Source organism: Phacochoerus africanus, chromosome 12 (genome assembly GCF_016906955.1).
Source record: "Phacochoerus africanus isolate WHEZ1 chromosome 12, ROS_Pafr_v1, whole genome shotgun sequence".
Taxonomy (NCBI): Eukaryota; Metazoa; Chordata; class Mammalia; order Artiodactyla; family Suidae; genus Phacochoerus; species Phacochoerus africanus.
In genome coordinates this window covers 16787213-16807158 of record NC_062555.1, presented here as the reverse complement: position 1 = coordinate 16807158, position 19946 = coordinate 16787213, and the positions used below count along the sequence as shown (strand labels likewise).

General features: G+C 45.3%; 1 protein-coding gene across 1 annotated transcript in view; it reads left to right on the top strand.

Annotated features, from left to right (window-relative positions):
• Positions 1-18197, top strand: part of LOC125112441 (uncharacterized) — a 66590-nt gene extending 48393 nt beyond the window's left edge. Inside the window, exon 4 of the mRNA XM_047754625.1 lies at positions 17726-18197. Coding sequence (XP_047610581.1) covers positions 17726-17836 — 111 coding nt within the window. The 3' untranslated portion in view covers positions 17837-18197. The remainder of the gene's footprint in view (positions 1-17725) is intronic.
• The last annotated feature ends 1749 nt before the right edge of the window (positions 18198-19946 follow it).

Below are 19946 nucleotides of genomic sequence, written 5' to 3'. Positions count from 1 at the left end.
TTTCTTTCTTTCTTTCTTTCTTTCTCACTCTCTCTTTCTCTCTCTCTCTCTTTATTTCTTTCTTTTTGCTTTTTTTAAAGGCCACACCTGCAGCACATGGAGGTTCCCAGGCTAGGGGTCCAATCAGAGCTACGGCTGTCCGCCTACACCACAGCCACAGCAACACGGGATCTGAGCTGCATCTGTGACCTACACCACAGCTCAGGGCAATGCTGGATCCTTAACCCCTTGAGTGAGGTCAGGGATCAAACCCACAACCTCATGGTTCCCAGTTGGATTTGTTTTTGCTACGCCACAACCAGAACTCTGATGTTGTCAGTTTTTTAAAATTCTGCTACTGTGTGCATGTATAATAGCATCTCATTATGGCTTTATTTAGCATTTTATTAATGCCGAATGAGGGTGATTTCTCTTTGATAAGTTTACTGGCCATTTGGTTATCTTTCATGAAGTGCTTATTCAATTCTTTGAGCCTCTTTTTTTTTTTCTTCTTCTTATTTTCATGGCTACATCTGCAGCATATGGAAGTTCCAGGGCCAGGGACTGAATCCGAGCCTCAGCTGTGACCTAGGCAGCAGGGTGGCTGTGCAGCACCGTTTAACCCACTGCTCAGGGCAGGGGATTGACCTCACACCTCCACAGCAACCCGAGAGGCTGCACTCAGACGCTTAATCTACTGCGCCTTGGCGGTAACTCCTGCGTCTCTTGTTTTCTATTGGATTATCTGTTTCGTCCTTATTGTATTGTAGAAAGTTTTTGTCTTGATACACATACACATTTAGATTAACTGTTTAATATAACTTATTTTTCGTCTCAATTAGCTTGTTACATATGCTTTTAGTAGTTCCCTTGGCAATTACAATGTATATCCTTAATTTTACAATTCCAGTATAAATTAGTACTTTCCCACTGATGGGTGATACCAGGGTGGTAGAACACGAACTACTTTTATCCCGTCCCATCTTTTGTGCTATGTTTGACATTTATTTTAAATCTATCATCCATCCATCTACCTGTCTGTCTGTCTAGCTGTCTCTATCTGTCTATCTATCTACCTACTACAAATCCTGAAGAACTTACTGTTATTGTTTTTTATTATCAGTTATCATTTACATACCCACAGGTTTAACTTTTCTCACTTTTCATTTCTTCTTGCGTTTCCATTTTTCTTCTGGGACTATTGTTCTTTAGCTAAACTAAAGAGGGATGTTTCGTCTTTCCTTTAGTAGTATTACTCTGTTGACAAATTTGGTTACTATTTGAAAATGTCCACATTCATCTTTCACTGTAGGGAGATAACTTCACAGCCTATAGGATTCCAAGTGGTTTTCTTTTTTTCTTTTAGCTCTTTGAGGATTTAGTATCAGTCTCAGGAGATTCCATCTGTTCATGTTGAGAGGTCAGCCATCAGTGGAGATAATAGGTCCCTCTTCTTTAAGGACTTCCTCCTTGGCCTTCATCTTCTGCATTAATTTATTATACACGTATAAGTTTCTTCTTGTGGCTTTTTTGTTGCCTCTTGAATCTGTGGTTTGAATTCTTTCATCAGTTTTTTTTTTTTTTAATTTTAGGGCCGCACCTGAGGCATATGGAGGTTCCCAGGCTAGGGGTCAAATTGGAGATGGAGCTGCTGGCTATGCCACAGTCACAGCAACGTGAGATCTGAGCCATGTCTGTGACCTATACCAGAGCTCATGGCAATGCAGGATCCTTAACGCACTGAGCGGGGCCAGGGATTAATCCCACATCCTCATGGATACTAGTCAGGTTCATTACCGCTGAGCCACAGTGGAAACTCCCCATTTTTTTCTTCTTATAGTTTATACTTGTCTCCTAAAATTCTTCATCTTGTTATTTATATTCTTGAACACATTGAGCATAGTTACAATATCTGGATCTCCTGTGTATCTGATTCTATTCTGTTCTGTTCTATTCTATTCTATTCTTCTATTCATTGTCATTGTCCTTTTGTGGTCTGTTCTTTTTGCATGCTGGTTTTATTTTCTTATGTGCTGGACATTCTGTTGAAAAATGATAGAGATGGTGTGACGTCATCAACCATATCTTCCTCCAGAAAAGATTTACTTTCGTTGCTGGTAGGACGTTGGGTGTGGGCTTGTTACTCGAATCCAAGCAGGAAATGAGCTGTTTGAGGCTGGGCTTTGGACCTTGTGAGTCTATTTCTACTTTACTCTTTTCTCTTGGTTTAGTCCTTCTGTGTCACAACCCCAAACCTGGAATATTTTCCAGGGACCCATCTTCTTTGTGGCTCTAAAGTCTAATTTTTACACTCCTTTCCCTTGAAACTTATAAAACTTCTGTTCAGATCTTCCAGTTCCCAGTTCGCTGCATTTGACTTGACAAATGCCCCCACAGAGAATAAAACACCAAATGTTAGATTCATTTCTCAGAGCCTCCCTTCTTTCCAGGATATTGGATTCACAAGTCCTCAGTGGCTTTGTAGCTCTTAGGTGTGTTCAGATGTTTCAAAGCATTTTCTTTTTATTAAAGTATAGCTGATTTACAGTGTTTCTTCAATTTCTGTTGTACGGCAAAGTGACCTGGTCATACATACATGTGCATTCTTTTTCTTTTTTCTTTTTTTTTTTTTTTTTTTTTGCTTTTTAGGCCTGCACTTGTGGCATGTGGCGGTTCCCAAGCTAGGGGCTGAATCAGAGCTGTAGCTGCCAGCCTATGACACAGCCACAGCAATGTGGGATCTGAGCTGCGTCTGCGACCTACACCACAGCTCATGGCAACGCCGGATCCTTCACCCACTGAGCAAGGCCAGGGATGGAACCCACAATCTCATGGTTCCTAGTCGGGTCCACTAACTGCTGAGCCATGATGGCAACTCCTTATTTTATCTTGTTTTAAATAAAGAGAAAGAGGTCAGAGCTGGAGAGGAGAGGACTGCTTTGTGGGCGTGTGGGCGCAGACGAGGCAAACCTCCAATCAGGCCCCCTGGAACGGAGCGCAGGACTGATGGTGTGTTCCGAGCACAAGCATCGCTTCCACAGGGAGAATCTGATCTTATACCTTCCCAGCCTTTCACTCTGGAAAACCCTCTCCTGGGCTTAAAGGAAGCGCTCCTTTGGAGGTGGAAGCACTCACAGATGGGCATGTCATCTGATACGGCTGCTCCTATAATGATCATAACACTTGAGCTTCAGTTTCCCTGTCCTAAAACTTTAAAAGGATATAAAATACTTTCTCTGAGCTTTTGAAAGAACTAAGGGAGGTCATGTGTCTTTCTGCGGGGTTCGCGAAAGAATTACGTGAGATCATGTGTGTGAAGAGAGCACTGTGAAAACTTGAGAGGGACACTCAGATATAAATGTTTATTATTTACTTATGCGTCCCGCAAATTCCCAGGCGTCCCGGACTCTCTCTGAAAAACCCCAGCCGAAGCAGCAATGCTGCTTGTATCCCAGGACTTGGTCTGCCACGCAAAGCTTGCTTGATCATATAACAGTCATGAGTTTGGAAAAAGCTTGGCCTTTCGTTTTTCTCTTGTCTCTAAAGCATGTCCAATGTAAATGCTTGGGTTTTATCCTCTGCAAACACATTTTAATACGGCCCTTGTCATTATTACACAATCTGCTGGGTTAGACCTGCCGAATGATTCTTTGGCCAGTTCAGTGTCTATGGAACGAAAGACAAAGGATTTTTTTTCCCTAATATTCATAGACTGTTCGCTGTTAAAGTTCCACTTAAGCAAGTATGAATGAGCAGTTTTCTCTGGGTGCTGAAAAGAGAATATTTTAGAGACAGTGTCACAAAAATTTCTCCCAATAGGCAGTTAAGTTGCATTTTAGACCAAATCAATAAAATTGGCTGTTGGGAGTTTTCTTTTATAAAATTTTCACCAATAAAAATATGACTTCCCAAGATAGCTCCGATTTATTTGCTGGCTCTTCGTTCCGGATTAAAAGAAAAATACTATTCAGTTTACTATTCTTCTCTCTGACCGCCACCATTTCTGATGTACTTGCTTCATATAGAGCATTCTTTTTTGTGCTAAGCTTCAGAAAAATACAAGATCCATGCCATGTTCTCAAAGGGCTTCAGTATAGTTGGGGAGATAGAATGGTGCATGAATATATAAAAATAAGTACGGCGTTGGAGACTAAGGGATTGGCACAGGGGTGTGTTTGGTTGGAAGTTGGAGATGCCCTTCTCCAGGGCCATCTCGGAGAGGGTCATGGAGGAGGTATGAGCTGAACAAGGCTTTAAAGATGTTATAAATTAGCTAGAGGGAAATGGTGACAGGTGAGATTCTAAGCAACTGGAATAGTATGAGCAGAGCCTTGGCCATGAGAATCCGTAGGACACGGTATAAGCGCCACACAGCCAAAGCACTAGAAGGTAGGCGCCAGGAGAGCCCGGCCTTTGTCTGTTCTGCTCACAGCTTTCTCTCTAGTATCTAGGTCCATTCCTGGCCCCAGGCACATGCTCAATGACTATTAACTGGTTGCATGACTAATCAGAGACGGAGGAGCCCACCCGTTTGTCCGCTCAATGGGATTCTTTGCAGGAAGTTTCCAGGGAGGGAACGGGAAGTTGAAATCTCCAGGGAACGGGAGTCCGGCGTGAGAACCGCAGGCCAGGACTCTGAAGGATCTTTTTCTTCAGCTCCTATCAGTGGGTTGACTCCTAGGCTGGGACCACCCGCATGACGCATGTGGGGGAAGATGACACGTCGGTTAGCAAAAACTTCCTACCGCACTTGGGCCTTTCTGGAGGCTAGCTCTCCCACCCCTACTTTTTGTTTCTTTTGGTATCCGAGTCGAGTCCTGGTGTTGGAGCCTGAAACTCAAGTTTGGAGATGAACTAGAGCTCAATTCATGGAAGATCTTTCTTGAGAGTGGGACACCTCTGCGGGGTTCGGGAGGAGCTACCTGCTGCGTCTGAAGCCCTTGCACATCCTGGAGGGATACACTGGACAGGTGGTTTGAATTCTTTGAGGAACCAGCGATGACCGTAAAAGCCGAAACGGATTCACTGAGGGCAGGTCAGGCCCGGGTTGGGGATGGGGTCGGTAAACTGACAGAAAAGGCAGTGTTCTTCGACGTTTGCTTTGGTTCAGTTTTCCACTGTGAATGCAAAGGGAACACGGATCTTGAGCCTCAGTTCCACTCGAAACGTAACCCGTCAGGAAGGCGCCCAGCTGGAGTGATGTCGCCGACTGGGTGACACCAGTCAGGCATTGACGCTCCCTCGCTCCTGGGCAATGATGATGCAGAACTGAAAAACCTGCGTGACGCAGAACTGAAGAAACCAGACAAGCCCAAGTTTCCAAAGCCACCAGGGAGCTCAAAGCCCGCCAGGCTTTTGTCTGACAAAGTTCTTTTCATTTCCAAGTTGGAGAACTAGAACAATCAAGTGAAAGAGAATCATAACTGGTTGAAACTCCGCTGCATTGCAAGAATGTCAGTTTGTGACCAGGCGGTCACTAACGTGGAGTGACCTGCGGGTTCTGCCTTCATGCTCTGCCCTGCTGGGCGTCTGCCAGTGACTTCAGGGAAGGTGGAGACGCTGGCTCAGTTTGTGTCCCTAAGTCTGTAATACAAGGCTATACGTGGGAAGATGTTCGTACTGTAATAATATGTGGCCCTTCTTTAGCTTTAAGTTTGTTGCCGTAAAAAATAAACTGGAACCGTGTGTCTGTAAAACACAAATGTACTGGCTGTACGTGATCACGACCCTCCTCAGAGCAGAGTCATTGCAAATGCTTTGTATCACGGGACCTTGCGACCTGTTCTCCACGGGGTGGATGGAGCCTGACTCAAAAAAGCACAGCTGGGGAGTTCCTGTCGTGGCGCAGCGGAAACGAATCTGACTAGGAAGCAAGAGGTTGTGGGTTTGATCCCTGGCCTCCCTCAGTGGGTTAGGGATCTGGCATGGCCATGAGCTGTGGTGTAGGTCGCAGACGCAGCTGGGATCTGGTGTTGCTGGGGCTGTGGTGTAGGCCGGCAGCAACAGCTCCGATTAGACTCCTAGCCTGGGAACCTCCATATGCCGTGGGTGCGGCCCTTAAAAAAAAAAAAAGTGCAGCCAAAAAACCCCCACTGACATTGGTTTTTAACATTGTTTTAACGTTGCCTAGGGGGAGTGTGTATGTGTGTGTAGAAAGATTTATTTGTAGTTAAGGGATTTTAAAATTGTGACTTATTAAAGTCACAAAATAAAACATTTTTCTTAAGGCTTTAAGTTCAACTTACAAAGCTTCTTATTCCATCTTCAAATTTATCAAATATTTATGTAGGAATAAGAATAATTACCCTTCCATGTACCTTAGTTAATATTTAATGAATTAATAAGCTTAACAGACTGATTTCCTCTAAACAATTAACTGCAATTTACAAACCTAATTCATTTGTATCTTTTAAATATCTTTGTGTACCTTCAAACGCAATTTGATTCTCTTAAACACATCCAGTGCTTGAAGGGGCAAATTCACATATCAAGGAAACAACACTCTAATTTCAGAGCAGCGTTTGTAAATGAAATAATTTGTGTTTATAAATGTCATACATTACCTTCTGTTGAACATTCAAGCTGTTTACCCAGAAACTTTCTTACGCCTTTAAAGAAGAGCACAAGTCTCGTGTGCGTGTGCTTTCCCCAAACCAGCAAGCAATTCTGCAGTTCTCAGTGGCTACACAGTGTAATTTACTCCATGCTGCACTGTCCATCTACCTGGACAGAGCGTCGGACCCCACGAGTTAAGGGCTCAGTCCCGCAACAGGACCCTCCTCTGAAATGGAGCAGGGCCCTAGTCTGGCCCCTCGCTGTCCTGCCTCTGCCTTTTGTCTGTAGAAAAACCGAAGCTAAAGAATAAGCTTAATCAGAGAAGTGAGAACATGCAGAAGCAAAGGAAAGCAGGCAAACAGGACACGACAGCAGTTTAGGTATTGAGTGCAGTGGAGGACTTCAGTTCCTCCTTAAGGGCTGTGGCTGCTGTTCTGAGCCATGTGCTTTACACTATTTCGTAGACACTGAAACCTTCGCCAAGTGGTACAAGCTAAGTACATGATGGCCAGACTGTAGCCGTGACATCAGCTGCCGCAGTTCCGAGAACAGACCTCGAAGAAATGGGAACAAATTGACCCTGGAACTGACCCTTAATGGTGCTTTCGATGCACGGGTCAGAGCACTCCAGGACCAATTTCAGGATCACTGTCGCAGCTGACTGCGCTGGTTCCACATGGAGCTCTGCTTCCACCGGTAAAAGCTCCTTGCCCACCGCTTGTCAGTGGGGGGATCGCATCCTCATGGATCCTAGCTGGGTTTGTGACCCCCTGAGCTACAACAGGAACTCCTTCCCAATTGGGTGTCTTTAGTCGTTTGCCAGAATGATAAGAGGAGCTAATTGCTTTCTGTATTTCCTCACCTAGGATGTCAGCTTTTCTCATTTGATTTTGCATTCTTCAAAATTTTTTCTTGGAGTTCCCGTCGTAGCTCAGCCGTGAACGAATCTGACGAGCATCCATGAGGAGGCAGGTTGGATCTCTGGCCTCGTTCAGTGGGTTAAGGATCCTACGTTGCTGTGGCCGTGGTGTAGGCCGGCAACTACAGCTCCAATTTGACCCCTAGCTTGGGACCCTCCATGTGCCACAGGTTCGGCCCTAAAAATATATATAGCTTGGCTTTTGGCCATAATCCTATAGTCATTTATCAATATCTAAGAGCTTAAGAGCTTAATCTGGTTTAAATTGGATGGTGGGTTAAGTGTCAAAATCCAGGCTTCTTCTAAGGGAGAAGGAAGCACAGCATTCTGGAGAAGAGTTTTCAACCAGCTCGGGCCAATGAAATAAAAACCCAGCCGTCCAGAGGAGAGCTGTGACACAGCGACTCTCTCCTCCGCTGTGATGCTGTGACTCGCCCCTTCCCAGCTAAAATCTCCATCTGACCGATCCCCTGGGCCATCAAGAAAAGTGTTATGGCCTCTGCACGCAGTCAGAAAAAGAAGTTTCCAGATTCAAGCAAGGTGTAGAAAAGACAAGTTTACTGTGGCAAGACAGAGGTTAATGCAGTGGGCATACTGGGCAGACTTCCTGATAATCACGGAGAGCTCACCCTGGGCACCAGATCGTGGCTTTTTATAGCTCAGAGATAGGGGGGTGGGGAAGTGGTCTTGCCATTCGCTTGCGGACCCGCTGATTGGTTGGGGCAGAAGGGGGTCTTCTGATATACCTGCTGATTGGTTGGGGCAGGATGGGGGCCTCAGGATACACTTGCTGGTTGGTTGTGGGCATGTGTTGCCCATATAGGGGTGGGGTGAGAAGTGGGCCACCTGCCTTTCCTAGTGGGTGGCAGGAAGGAGACAGCCAGGTTGCTGGTCCTTGGAACATTGTAACAGCTACACTGAGGCAGGTGGGATGCTCAGGGTCTGCTAATTCTTCTATGGGCAGGAGGCTTTTTGAGTTTTATTTCCTTGGAGAGGCCTTGAACTCCCACAAAAAGGACCCTGTTGAGCCACAGCTCAAACTAACCCTGGATATTGGTCCCAGCCGACACCGCCAAACTTCCACATTTCTGGTAGGAAGTGGATCCTGCAGCATGAAATTGTAGAGTAAGGATGAGAGATAAAAAATGTAGACTCATTTATTGAGCAGCAGCAATTTCCTGTCTGTATTGGCAGAAGTTAAGAACGGTCCCTTTGTCACCTGCTGGACTTGCTCATTCCTGCCGGAGACCAGGATAAAAGGGAAAACGATGGAACTTCCCACTGAGCGGGATGATCTCTGAAACATGGAAAACCACTGGGGATGGCTCAGTGTGTCAACAAGAGGGCTGAAAAGTGCCGATGAATTAATCATTCCCAAGTTCCTTTGGCGAGGTCTGCGTGGACCCGTCTGAGTCAGGGCACTGGACACACCCGCCGCCCTGGGGACAGCATGTCTTTGTGCTGCCAGACGGCCGGCCCTGAAATGGATGTCAGCTCCCGTTGCGTCTCCAGTGGAAGCACGTTCAGGATGTCACATGCTGCAGAGCAGCTGCAGAGAGGGACAGTGGTAGCAGCTGATGCTGTGAGTGCAGAGGGGGGCAAGAAGCTGGCTTCAGTGAGATTTTCTTTACAGAGATACCGGGAGAGCTTTGTCTTGGCCATATTAGCCGATCTTGGAGTCTATGGTGTCCGGCTCCTCATCTGAGAACTCAGAGCCATGATGCTAGTTATCATGATGCTAGTTGTCATGATGCTAGTTGTCATGATGCTAATTATCATGATGCTAGTTGTCATTGCTAGTTATCATGACGCTAGTTGTCCAGAGCCAATTCCAAGAAATAGTTTATAACACTATAGAGAGTGTGATTTGTATTAATTTGAGATGATTCCTGCTGTGAGTTTCCTCTTTAAAATCCCCCCTTTTTCCTTTCTGTTCCCAGCATCCGAATCCAGGTCCATCTTGTGAGCTCATGCATCGCTTTCTCAGTACTGATTGCTCCCTGCCATTTTGGGTCCCACTTTAGGTCCCACTGTCAAAATAACGTCCAGAAAACACCTCTCATCATATCACTGTCCTGTCTTTAACCTGTAGTGGCTTCCTTTTATTTAAAGCATAAAAATCAAACCATAATGGGGAGTTCCCATCGTGGCGCAGCGGAAATGAATCCGACTAGGAACCATGACTAGGTTTCCGGTTCGATCCCTGGCCCTGCTCAGTGGTTTAAGGATCCGGCGTTGCCATGACCTGTAGCATAGGTCACAGATGCAGCTCGGATCTGGTGTTGCTGTGGCTGTGGTGTAGGCCAGCGGCTACAGCTCTGATTGGACCTCTAGCCTGGGAATCTCTGTATGCCGTGGGTGTGGCCTTAAAAAACAAAAAAACCCCAAAAAGCAAACAACAAACTCACAAAAAATCAAACCACAATGGCTTCCAAGGTCTTCCAGCGTCTGGCCCTACCCTCCTATCCAGCAAAACCTCCCATTGCTCCTCTTCAGGGAACTGGCCTTCTTATTAGCCCAGGTCCACGTGCCCATCGCACAGAGAGGCCAAGCAAACCGAAACGTTGGAGTTTGCAGCGGAGGAAGGTTTATTGCAGGATCATGCAAAGAGATGGGTAGCTTGTGCCCTCCAAATATCCATAACTCCCTGAACCAAAACTGCAAAGCATTTAAAAATATTTATATTTTTAATTAAAGTTGATTTACAGTGTTGTGCCAATTTCTGCTGTACAGCATAGTGACCCAGGCATGTGGATATGTGTATACGCATTCATATATACATAGGGATTTATGTACATATATATGTGTGTGTGTATATATACTTTTGCTCATGTTTTCTTCCATCACGTTCTATCCCAAGAGACATGATGTATTTCCCTGTGCTGTAGAGCAAGACCTCATTGCTTATCCATTCTAAATGTAATAGTTTGCATCTTCCAACCCCAAACTCCCCATCCATCCCACTCCCTCCCCCTCCCCCTTGACAACCACAAGTCTTTTCTCTATCCCTGAGTCTGTTTCTGTGTTGTACATAGGTTCATTTGTGCCATATTTTAGATTCCACATACAAGTGATATCAGACGGTACTTGTCTCTTTCTGACTTCACTTGGTATGAGAATCTCTAGTTGTATCCATGTGGCTGCAAATGGCATTACTTTGTTCTTTTTTATAGCTGAGTAGTGTTCCACTGTGTATATGTACCACATCTTCTTAATCCATTCATCTGTGGATGGACATTTAGGTTGTTTCCATGTCTTGGCTGTTGTGAATAGTGCTGCTATGAACATAGGGATGCATGGATCTTTTTGAATTATAGTTTTGTCTGGGTATGTGCCCAGGAGTAGGATTGCTGGATCATATAGTAGTTCATTATTTAGTTTTCTGAGGAACCTCCATACCGTGGTTGTGCCAGATTTACATGCCAAGAGTGTGGGAGGGTTCCCTTTTCTCCACACCTTCTCCAGCAATTATTATTTGTAGAACTCTTAACATAGGGTCTGGGGAACAATCAAAAGATTCATGTGGTTGGGATTTTTTTTCACTTAGGCTTTCTTTTTTTTTTTTAGAAAATGCTTAAGTTCTGGTTGATTTACATTTTTCTGTCAATTCCTGCGGTACAGCAAAGTGACCCAGTCCTACATCTCTACCACGTGGCTGGGATTTTTGAGGAGAGTTTAACACTGGGGCTCACCTCAGGGTGGGGGTTTGTTAAAGAAACCCCCAGGGAAGCTGAGGGACACGGGGATCAGGGGAGGAAGGACCAGAAGACCAGAATCTGGCACCTGAAAGGGGTCTGGCAGGAAGGCCCCCAGGGGGCTGTTGTCATGGACACGAGTGTCTCACCCTCCAGACCATCCACCTTGGGGTCAGATAAGCTCTCTTATCCACTGCAGGATCTCTAGCAGCATCTCTGGCTTCTTCCACCAGCGACGTACCAGTTATGAAACCCAAAGTGTCTCTGTACTTGGCCACATGTCCCCAGCGACCAATCCATCCTCCTGTTGAGAAGGGATAAGAACCACGTCCAGGCCCAGAGCAAGGGGTGCGGGGTGGTGATGGGGAGCAGGGAAGAGAAACCTGATGTCTTGCTCCGTCCGTCCCTGACCTGTCCACCAGCCGGGGACTGAACTTACACTCAAGACAGGGTGCAAACCTGTGTCCCCTTCAGGATGTTCCCTTCTTTTACTTAAAATCTCAAAAGGAGGTAGAACTGGAGCTGGAACAGAGCCACAACAGTGACAGTTGCCATTCACCCCCTCGGTCACGGCTGAGCTGCTGCCTCCAGCAGCCCAGAGATTCGTTATAAAGTCATTGCTCAGGATGCGCCTCTGCCTCTGGCCTTCCCCTGTTTCTGCTCCACTAGAACGCACTGCTTGATGATGTCCTGTTACTGCCCACGTACCATCTTCATCCAGCTCTGCCCGCCCTCTTATCAGGAGGAGCACCTTGGGAAGATCTGCAGAGGCTGAGAGAGTAGCCCAGGCTGTACTCACACACTTCTGACTCCCAGGGCCCCTTCTAACGCCCAGGCCTCCTTCTGAGACAAATCCCATCATGGCCCAAATTTCCCCTCTCATTTATCTGGTACCTTCTAGAAAACTATTGCCAAACCGTCATTCTATTGATGCCATTTTGCACTAGCGTTTTGTTTTGTTTTGTCTTTTAGGGCCACACCCGCGGCACATGGAAGTTCCCAGGCTAGGGGTCAAATTAGAGCTGTAGCTGCCGACCTACACCGAAGCCACAGCCACAGCCACAGCAATGCAGGGTCCTTAACCCACTTGAGAGAGGCCAGGGATTGAACCCGCATTCTCATGGATACTAGTCAGGTCGGTAACCCGCTGAACCACAGCGGGAACTCCCCGCACTGGTGTTTTAGTGTTTGGATCATGCTTGGCCACCTTTTTGGCATCGGTGCAGAGCAGACTGTCAGGCAATATTTTGTTGATTGATTGACTGGCTAGGCCCTCCGTCATCTTGGAGCAGAGTTCCTGCATTGTGTTGGGAGGGTTTAGAGCAGCGATTATGAAACTTTTAATGAGCATATGAATCACCTGGGATCTTGTTAAAATTCAGCTTCTGTAGGTGGCTTTGGGGAGCAGCCTGATTCTGAATGTGTGGCGAGCTCTCAGGCTGCTGCTGCTGGTCTGCCAAGATCTAGATGACAGCCAGACACAGGGCACTTTCTGACGTGAGTGGCCCATCCTGTAATAATCACCAAGAACCCTGTGGCAAAACACGCACTTGGTTTTGTCAGGGATACAGACACGCACCTCTTATATTCTAAAGACCCCATGCAACTCTGTATTAAAAGAGAGAGATTTTTGGAGTTCCCGTGGTGGCTCAGAGGGTTACCAACGTGACGAGTATCCATGAGGATGCGAGTTCGATCCTTGGCGTCGCTCAGTGGGTTAAAGATCTGGTGTTGCCATGAGCTGTGGTGTAGGTCGCAGATGCGGCTTGGATCTTGAGTTGATGTGGCTGTGGTGTAGGTCGGCAGCTGTAGCTCTGAATTGACCCCTAGCCTGGGAACTTCCATATGCTGCAGGTGTGGCCCTAAAAAAAAAAAAAAAAAAAAAAAGGCAAAAAATAAAATAAAATAAACTGAAGCCAAGAAAAGCACGTAGGTGTGGCCATAACATTTTTTTTAAAATTGATATATATTTGACTTACAATGTTGTGTTAGCTTCAGGTGTACAGCGAAGTGAATCAGTTACACACGTACACATATCCGTTCTTTTTCAGATTCTTTTCCCATTTAGGCCATCGTTGAGTATTGGGTAAATTTCTCTGTACTATACAGCAAGTCCTTATTACTCATCCAGTCCGCATCCTGTAGTACGTATATGCCACTCTCAACCTCCCAGTTATCCCTCTCTGCAGCATTACCCCTTTGGTAACCATAAGTTTGGTTTCAAGATCTTTGAGTCTTTTTCTTTTTTTTTGTGAATAAGTTCTTTTGCATCATTTTTATTAGATTCCACATATTAATAATTTCTTATGATAATTTGTCTTTGTCTGACTTACTTCACTTAGTATGATAATCTCTAGGTCCATCCATGTTGCTGCAAATGACATTATTTCATTCTTTTTTGTGGCTGAGTACTATTCCGTGATGTATAGGCACTTATCTCTTTATCCAGTCCTCTGTTGGTGAACATTTCGGTTGCTTCCAGGTCTTGGCTGTTGTCCACAGTGCTGCAGTGAACCCTGGGGGGCATGCATCTTTTCAAATTATGGTTTTTGTCCAGATGTATGCCTAGGAGTGGGATTACTGGATCATATGGCAGTTCTTTATCTAGCTTTTTAAGGAACTTCCATGCTGTTTTCCTTAGTGGTTGCACCAATTTACATTCCCACCAATAGTGTAGTAGTGTTCCCTTTTCTCCATGCCCTCTCTGGCATTTATTGTTTGTAGACTTTAATTTCTTTAATTCAATGAATTTTATTACATTCATAGTTGTACAACAATCATTGCAACCCAATATTTGCCGACTTTTTGATGATGGCCATTCTGACTGGTGTGAGGTGGTATCTCATAGTTTTGACTTGTATTTCTCTAATAATTAGTGATGTTGAGCATCTTTTTATGTGCTTTTTGGCCATCTGTCTTTCTTACTTGAAGAAATGTCTATTTAGATCTTCTGACCATTTCTTTTTGTTTGGGTTTTTTTTTTTTATATAAAGCTGTATGAGTTTTATTTTTATGTTTTGAAGATTAATTCCTTGTTGGTCACATCTTTTGCAAAATTTTTCTCCCATTCTGTAGGTTGTCTTTTTTTTTTTAATGGTTTCCTTTGCTATCCAAAACTTTTAAGTTTCATTAGATCCCATTTGCTTATCTTTTGTTTTTCTTTTCATTACTTTGAGAGGTGGGTCCAAAAAAATATTGCTCTGATTTATGTCGAAGAGCGTTCTGCCCATATTTTCCTCTAAGAGTTTTATAGTATCTGGCCTTACATTTAGGTCTTTAATCTGTTTTGAGGTCATTTTTGTGCATGGCGTAAGGCAGTTCTAATTTCATTCTTTTACATGCGGCTGTCCAGGTTTCCCAGCATCACTTATTGAAGAGTCTGTCTTTTTACCATTGTATATTCTTGCCTGTTTTGTCATAGATTAGTTGGCCATGGGTGTATGGGTTTATGTCTGGGCTTTCTGTCCTGTTCCACTTATGTATATTTCTGTTTCTGCGACTTTACCACACTGTTTTGGTGACTTTAGCTTTGTAGTATAGTCTGAAATCAGGGAGCCTGTTTCCTCTAGCTCCATTTTTCTTTCTAAAGATTCCTTTGGCTATTTGGGTCTTTTATGTTTCCATACACATTTAAAAATGTTTTTGTTCTAGTTTTATGACAGAACTTATTCATCTTATGATGGAAAATTTGTACCCTTTGATCAGTATCTCCCCTTTCCTCAACCCCTCAGCCTCTAGTAACTACCATTCCACCCTGTTACTATGGTTTTTGGTTTTGGCTTTTATTTTCTTTCTTCTTCTTCTTTTTTTTTTTTCCCTAGATTTCATGTATAATCACAATCATGAGATATTTGTCTTTCTGAGTCTGGCTGATTTCACTTAGCGTAACATCCATGGGATCATTTATATTATTTCAAATGGGAAAATTTCCTTTTTATAAAGGCTGAATAATATTCCATTATATATGTATAACATAATATATATTATATATAATATATATATCACTTTTTCTCTATCCTTTCATTTGTATTTACTCTATATTTTAATATCTCAGAGGAGTTCCAGCTGTGGCACAGTGGGTTAAGGATATGGCGTTGCTGCAGGTGTGGCATAGGTTGCAGCTATGGCTCAGATCTGATGCTTGGCCCAGGAATTTCCATATGTCATTGGTGTGGCAGAAAAAGAAAAAATATATATATTTTAATATGTCTGAAATATAGGGGCATTCTTATTTTCAATAATGTAGAGTATTAGAGAAATATGTAGTTTACCATGGGCTCCATCTCTCCTGTTCTTAAACTCATGATGGTTGTTCCTGCATAGGCGTCTGGGTGGGCTCTGACATGTCCAACTTTGGCTAATGGTACTGCTGGACACTGCATTTGGGAACAAACACAAATATGTGTTATTTGGCTTGCTGTGTCCCTCTTGAGGGAAGGTGGCTCACAGACTGGTCTGACAGTTGCGTCGTTGGCTACCAATGGCCGAGACAGGTTGAGGGCTGGAGTGTAGGCTGAGAGCCGTGTCTCCAGCCCTGGTACCTGAGGGCTGTGACCGTGGTGGACAGAGGCCCCAAAGGAGGTGGTCAGAGAACTGAATGGGGACTCCAGGTGGATTATGTCTCTGAGCCCAAGCAGGTGGGGTCAGTGCCCAGGAGCTCAAGCCACATGTACTAGAGCCTTAAACCTCTGGGTTTTAAGATCAGGAATTCTGTCTCCAGGGAGTAAAACTTCCGAGGGTAAGTCAGAGCTCTAGTTCTAGAAACTGGGCTATAAAGGGCCAGTTATGAGATACACTGGGTCCATTAGAACTAGAATTGAAGACGCTGCTTTAGAATGAAGGTGCCTAGTAGAGGTGGGAATGAAGGGAAGCCATACACCCAGAGAACAGGTAGGTTTTTTTATGTAAATACTTGGCATCTGAAAGAGAAGGGTAGAGATTTTCCTTAATTCTTCAGCATCCTTTGTTACGGGTCGATGAAACAGCCAGGATTTTCAGTCCAGAAGAAATAGGAGGACCTTTCTGCCTCCCGTTTGGTAATTGGTGCTGGGGGGGTCTCTCACCCTTCATGAACTCTGCATCTTCAAATCAGCCCCTACACCCCAGCGTCCTGCGACCAGTGTCTGATAAGCACACTGCTCTGCTCACAACTGATGTCCTGGACCAGAAAGCCTTGTCTCTTCCTTGCTCCTTGTCAACTGCGCATCCTTCTGTCTCCCTGGCTCCTCACTTTCTGACCTTGACCTTGGTCTCAACAGTGGGTTTGTCTTCACCAGCATTTTCTTTGGACATGACTGTACTGCCTCACTGGTTGTGCCACTCTTTCTTTTAAGAACATCAGTCTTTCTACTCAAACCCAAGTCTAACTGCCCACCTGGCCTCACTTACCTCCCTGGAAGGGGGCAGATAGAAGATAATCACCTTGGATTTAGCTAGTTATAAAGACATATTATCAGTATTTCATCCACTCTGGGTTTTTTTGTTTTGTTTTGTCATTTTGTCTTTTCTTGAGCCGCTCCTGCGGCATATGGAAGTTCCCAGGCTAGGGGTCGAATCGGAGCTGTAGCCACTGGCCTACGCCAGAGCCACAGCAGTGCGGGATCTGAGCCGCATCTGGGACCTACACCACAGCTCATGGCAACACCGGATCCTTAACCCACTGAGCAAGGCCAGGGATCGAACCCGAAACCTCATGGTTCCTAGTTGGATTCATTAACCACTGCCCCACACGGGAACTCCTGGGTATTTTTTTTTTTTAATCATCGTGGGAAAAAGAAAATAAAGCATCTCTGTAGCTTTTATCATTTTGAAGATCAGCCTGCAGTGGAGTTGATAAAAACAAAACAAAACAAAACACAGAGCAATGTAAACATCTGGGTGAGGGAACAGCAAATCAGATTATAATTCTTTTTTATATAAAAATATTTATATTCTCCCAGGCCTTGGATCCTCAGTTAGTGTCTGAGGCAGCGACAAAGGAATGTTTCACTGCATTTAGTGATGAGCGTGAGGAATGAACTGCAACTGCAGTGCCATCTGCAAAGCAGGGTACATTTCAAGTTTGTTGACAGGACTTCCTGGAGGCGAAGGGGAAAAAGATGCTCAGTTCCTAATGAATGGGTGGCTGGCATTTTCCTTTCACTATGAAAGGAGGCATTTCTAATTCTGTCTAATTCCAACACTGACAATTTTAACACTAAAAATTCAGTTCCATTCAGTTCCATCCTAATGGGACCGGAATTGGTTTCTCCAGAAATCTCTGTGCTAGGGAAAGAGATCCGGTCTGGGATGGAAGCATTAGCATCATAGGAATGAGGACACACGTTTATGTACATGTTTATTTTCAGCTTCAGAAAGTCTGATTTTTGGACAGAAAGAAGTCTGTCCTATATTCGTCTTGGCCTGGAACGGGGGTGGAGCCAGAGAAACGGGGGGGGGGGAAGGGGGGCAGAGCAGTTGGTGAGAAGCACAGTCGGGAACAAGGAATGTAGAAGTGGGCATTGTGGGTTGAAGTGCATCAAAGTGGAAAAATTCACATTCAACTGACAGACCTCATCCACTCCCTCTCATACTGCAGGGGGGCTTAAAAGAAGACTTCTCCCAGAGACCAGTGCGGCTGCTGATTATGTTTATCCCAACATCACCAAAAGAGGAAGGAGACAAAGGTAGCTATAAATTCATGACGTAATAGCTTTTATTAAAGTGGTAGCATGGAAAATTCCAAAGTTACCTAGGAGCTTCCAGTTAGGGTGTGCTTAGCCCACGGAGCCACTAGGAAACTCAGAATATGTTACCCACTGATCAAGGCCAGGGATCAAACCCGAACCTCATGGCTCCTAGTCAGATCCGTTTCCCCTGCGCTACGACGGGAGCTCCAACTTACCGCCTTTTCTACTTTCTCTCCTCACCTCTCTCTCTTTGTTCTAAAAGAGAACCTAGCATCTAAACTTGGGCAAGATGGTTTTTTGGGACACTAGTCCCAAAAGACTTCTCTGTCTGCCAGCTTTCCAAACGAATAAAGGAATAAAGTATTTTCTCTGCTCCAAGAACTCATCTCTCGATTTATTGGCCTGTCCTGCGGTGAGCAGCATGAGCTTCACCGCGGTAACACAAGTACAGCTGAGGGAGTAGCTGACCCCACCATCGACAGAGAAACCTGCCACACTTTTAAGAGCTGCACACAGACTGATGGAACAGAATGGAAGCCCTAACCTCCCAGAGCTGCAGTAACACATTTCCACAAACCTGGGGGCATAAAATAAGAGAAATGTGTCCTCTTGGTACCAGAGGCTAGAAGTTCGATATCTGGATGTCTCCAAAGGCTCAGGGGAAGAGCTCTCTCTGTCTCTTCCAGCTTCCGGGAGCTCCTGTGTCTGTGTACCATTCACTGCCTATTACAGGGAGACTTGTCGTTGGATCAGGGACCGCCAGAATAATTGCATTTTCATCCCTACTACCTTCATTACATCTGCAAAACTCTGATTCCAAATAAATCCACATTCTGAGGTTCTAGGTGGACATGAACTTGGCAGGGATGTGGTTCAGCTATGCTGCAGAGCCCCAGGGGGAGGAGGCGCCCACGCTCATCTTGCTCGGGTTTTAAATGCGGTGTCAGGAGCTAGAACCAAACCCAGCGGCACAAAACAGCCACCAATTTATGACGGCTCATGATGTGGTGAGTCAAGAACTCAGGCAGAGCTTCATTGAGCTACGTTCCTGGGCTCTCTGGTGTTACTGGAAAGATGTTACCGAATCCGGGTTCTTGTTCACTGAGATGAAGAAGGAACTTGGTGAGCACACAGGCGGCAAGCAAGCAAACGTCTTTATTCCAGGCAGGCAGACAGCTCCCAGCACAGACATTGGCCGGGGTGGGGGGGGGGGAGAGTTGAGTCCCCGCCCTCTCATCTTCGAAGGAGCTTTGATCCCTTAAAGACAGGGGTGCCAGCGTGCGGTCCTGCTACCAGTTCTTCTCCCTACTGGCCTGGCCCAGCACCTACATCGGGCTCGTCCGTTAGGAGCTTAGAGTCAGGATTCGCTCCCTAAGTTTGATGGTCCTCTTGTTCTTCTTTTTCTTAGGCTTAGAGTCACCATTCTTTACATTCCTTTTCTTTCTTTCTTTTTCTTTTTTTGGTCTTTTTGTCTTTTCTAGGGCTGCTCCCTCGGTATGTGGAGGTTCCCAGGCTGGGGGTCAAATCAGAACTACACCACAGCCACAGCAACATGGGATCCAAGCTGCATCTGCGACCTACACCACAGCTCACGGCAACGCCAGATCCTTAACCCACTGAGCGAGGCCAGGGATGGAACCTGTAACCTCATGGTTCCTAGTCCGAGGACTCGTTAACCACTGAGCCACGACGGGAACTCCTACATTCCTTTTCTAACAGCCAAACATGTAGATCACAGGTCAGTGTCCACAGAGGTACTTTCAGTAGTTAATCTTCCAACAAGCACGGGCTGTTTATCTTGATTTGTTTTTACAAATTTTAAGCCATGGACATTAATCGGAGAGGACACTGAAGTCTGTGTTCCTACACTAACTACCTGAATTATTATTCGGCCTCACCAGTGTGGACTGGGGTCACTGGTGACACTCAGCTGGTAGCTGGTCCTGTCTGGATAGTCCAGGGCAGCCTCGCTCTCATGTCGAGTCCCTCGATGGGAACAGCTGGAAGGCTAGACGCGGCAGGGCCTGTTCCGTTTTCATGACGTTTCGGGCTTTACCTGCGGTCGCTTTAGCTGGGTACTTAGACTCTGGGCTTTCAGGTGAGTGGTCTGAGGGATCGAAGGGGAAGCTG